Below are 3,747 nucleotides of genomic sequence, written 5' to 3' on the forward strand. Positions count from 1 at the left end.
AAAGAAAAAAAAGAAGTCTTTTGGACCAGGTGCAGTGGCTCACACCTGTAATCCTAGCACTTTGGGAGGCTGAGGCAGGGGCATCACCTGAGGTCAGGAGTTTGAGACCAACCTGGCCAACATAGTGAAACCCCGTCTCTACTAAAAATACGAAAATTAGCTGGGTGTGGTGGTGCGCACTTGTAGTCCCAGTTACTCGGGAGGCTGAGGCAGGAGAATTGCTGGAACCTGGGAGGTGGAGGTTGCAATGAGCCGAGATCATGCCACTGCACTCCAGCCTGGGTGGTGGGCAACAGAGTGAGACTCCATCTCAAAAAAAATAAAGTAAGTCCTTTGGGCCAGGTACAGTGGTTCATGCCTGTAATTCCAGCTCTTTGGGAAGCCAAGGAGGACAGATCACCTGAGGTCAGGAGTTCGAGACCAGCCTGGCCAACATGGTGAAACCCCATCTCTACTAAAAATACAAAAATTAGCTGGGCATGGCAGCACATGCCTGTAATCCCAGCTGCTTGGGAGGCTGAAGCAGGAGAATCACTTGAATCCAGGAGGCAGAGGTTGCAGTGGGCAGAGGTCATGCCACTGCACTCCAGCCGGGTGACAGAGCGAGACTTTGTTTCAAAAAAAAAACAAAAAAGGTCCTCTAACTTCCTTTAGTCCTCTGACTAAGGGACTTGCTCATGACCCTTCCTCTATGGTGCTAGGACTTGGGTCATCAGTTCCAAGTGTGTTCCGCTTCTGCCTGTGCACAGTGCAGTGCATGGCTCTGTGTGGGCATGCTGACACAGCTCCCGCCTCTGCAGTGGCAGGGCTGTGTGGTGGAAAAAGCTTCCAATAAAAGGCTCAGATGCTAGGCTCAGCCTGGCTCTTCCTCTGTCTCTTAAGTTCTTCTGTCCTCTTGAGCCAGTCAGTTCCCTTCTAAGAGTAATTGTAAAATAAAGCAGCTGGGTCACATCATCTATAAGAGCCATTCTCTTAGACTTAAGATCATTTTCTAGGTAAATTGTCCACATATAGGGATTACCTTTTAGTGGCATACAATGCAAAATGGAGGCCTTTTGTAGTTCTGAGAAGAACGTGCCATTGCAACCGTGGAGGCTTGCAGGGAGTTAGGCAGGCTTCTGCTGCCACTTTGTGGATACAGAGACAGAGAGATGGATTGTTTTTTTTAGGTGGAAGACATAAATGCCCGACTTTTCCTGGCCCAGGGACTTTATGGTGTCCTGTTCCCGTCATGTCTTCTTGCAGATCTTGGAGAATCAGGGTGCTCATATACAGTGAGCTAATTTACTTCTCCCAAAATCTAGGTATAAGTTTAAAAGTCTCTTTTGTTTGGGGAACAGGTGTTTTTCCTAGAAAACGATGACCAGCACAATTGCCTCAGTGATCCTGCAGATCATAGTAGATTGACTGAGCATGTTGCCAAAGCTTTTTGCCTTGCTCTTTGTCCTCACCTGAAGCTTCTGAAGGAAGATGGAATGACCAAACTGGGACTACGTGTGACACTTGACTCAGATCAGGTACGATGTGTCTTCCGCAGCTTTTAAAGCTGGCCTCGGGCAACGTCTGTATTTCTGACATGCGAGTTTTTCTGCATCACCCCGGAGAGCTTAATTCTCCGACCTTCTGGCCTGACCAGATATAGTGTTCTGGCCCTCTCTTTAATAGTACTATACCCACATGTGATGCTTGGTCAGATTCTCTCAGAACCATTTGAACTGTGGCTTCTTTACCTGCATGGCTTACCAAGGAGCTGGTTTCCTTCTTAGTGTGGGGTAAAGAGGGGAACATGTGGTAGGACCTGCCAGTTCCTGCCTTGATGCTTACAAATTGCCAGACCTCTCTGTTCCCTCAACCCTTTAACTTCGAGTCACTTAGAACTTGGGTGTAGACTCAGCTTGATCACCCTTCCCCCTGAGTGTTAATTCTGCCCAGAAAGCTACTTCTGGCCTGAGTGCTTATGAGGAGAAACTGGTTCCCGAGCACAGGGTTGTGCCATTATCAGGGAATGATGAAAGGTTGTGTCTGGCCCCAGTTCCTGACTATTCATCAATCAACAAATATTTATTTTCTACTTAACGGCTTGCCCAATGCTATACTCGTGAAGTATTCTGGTCCTGTCTCAAATGACATTGATAATTCGGCTGGAGGGAATTACCTCACGTAAAACAAAGAAAAAGCATTTTTCTGCTAAATATGTGAGCCTCTTGAGGGCAGGGCTCTGTTACATTCGTCTTTGGATCCCTGCGTTTATAGGTGCTCAGAAGATGGTGCATGAATGAACAGATGGATACAAGAACAAATATTCAGTTCCTACTATGTTAGGGAGCTATACATTGTACATTTCTCAATTTTCACAACCAAAGCTTAAGGTGTTATTTCTGATACTCCATATCTTTTTATGCACCTCTCCCCTTCACCAGAAAACTAAGACCATAACAGGTTAAGTGGCTTACCCAGTGCCTCATGATTGTCAAGTGGTCAGGAGTAAACAACAGGATAAGTGACAATCCGGAAAAGAAGATAAATTTGTATTCACTGCCATATGTCTAGCCTATGGCCAAAAAGGACATCTCCTTTTCTGCTCAGCCTCCTGGCCCTCAGCCCTGGAGAGGCCTCTGTTCAGTAACCTCTCCTCCTTTTCTCTCTGTGGTACAGGTTGGCTATCAAGCAGGGAGCAATGGCCAGCCCCTTCCCTCGCAGTACATGAATGATCTGGACAGCGCCTTGGTGCCGGTGATCCATGGAGGGGCCTGCCAGCTCAGTGAGGGCCCTGTCGTCATGGAACTCATCTTTTATATTCTGGAAAACATCGCATAAACAGAGAAGACTTCATTTTTTTCTGTTCAGACTTGTTGCAACAGCAGTCATACCCAAATCATTTGCACTTTAAAACTGGAAGATTAAGCTTTTGTTAACACTATTAATGGGGTGGGGAATAGGGTGGGAGTGGGGGTTTGGGAGACGGGTGGGAAAGGGTGGTTGGGGGGACAGATGTTCCATAATTCTAAGTCTTCTATGCATTGTCCACCAAGAAGATCTGGGCAGCTTCTGTTCCTGCACAACAGTTATGCTATCCTCGCAGCTAATCCCCTTCTGTTACTGTTTAGACAAGAATTCCGCTCCTCTCTCAAGATTTACTTATGGTCATGTGCTCAGAAATGCTCAAATGGGTACAACCATTACCAAGGGTGGGATGGGGAGGGCAGAAGGGAAATAAAATATGAAGCATCCATTCTTGCACTCTTTTTACAGCATTGGTATAAAAAGGATAATTCCCCACTGATCTTGTCCCAGTTACATCACAGCTGTTTATCAAGTAGAAGTCACACTTAGATTTTTGTTTTTACCAGATTATTCATTGAAGTGAATCGAAGACTCAAGGGCTTCATCTACTCTTCTAGTTTCGGAAGGGCAACTCAGTGTAAATGTCATTTGGAGAGCAGAGCTGAGTTCAGGATTGCTGGAGATCTGCCTGTGTGGATGGCAGGTATTCAACTGGGTATTTCTGTGAATGCTGATGGAATACACCCAGGACGTTTTTAGTTATAAATACTGGAAGAATTTAAAAATACATTTTATTGAGAAATAATTTAAACTTCTAGGAAAGTTGCAAGTACAAAAAAACCCATGCACACTACCCAGATTCCCCTCTTGTTCACTTATTAACATTTTGCCCCATTTGATTTGTCAGGGTTTCTCTCTGCCTTTCTCCTTCTCCATAAAGAATTGAGGCATTTGAAGTAAATT

The 3,747-nt window shown here is 45.4% G+C and overlaps 1 protein-coding gene across 2 annotated transcripts in view; it reads left to right on the forward strand.

The window, feature by feature from the left end:
- Nucleotides 1–3,283, forward strand: part of ZFYVE9 (zinc finger FYVE-type containing 9) — a 202,921-nt gene extending 199,638 nt beyond the window's left edge. For both annotated transcript variants that reach the window (XM_025392920.1, XM_025392930.1), the window contains 2 exons: nucleotides 1,341–1,517; nucleotides 2,656–3,283. In XM_025392920.1, coding sequence (XP_025248705.1) covers nucleotides 1,341–1,517; nucleotides 2,656–2,817 — 339 coding nt within the window. In that variant the 3' untranslated portion in view covers nucleotides 2,818–3,283. The remainder of the gene's footprint in view (nucleotides 1–1,340; nucleotides 1,518–2,655) is intronic.
- Nucleotides 3,284–3,747: the final 464 nt, after the last annotated feature.

This window comes from Theropithecus gelada, chromosome 1, assembly GCF_003255815.1.
Source record: "Theropithecus gelada isolate Dixy chromosome 1, Tgel_1.0, whole genome shotgun sequence".
Classification (NCBI taxonomy): Eukaryota; Metazoa; Chordata; class Mammalia; order Primates; family Cercopithecidae; genus Theropithecus; species Theropithecus gelada.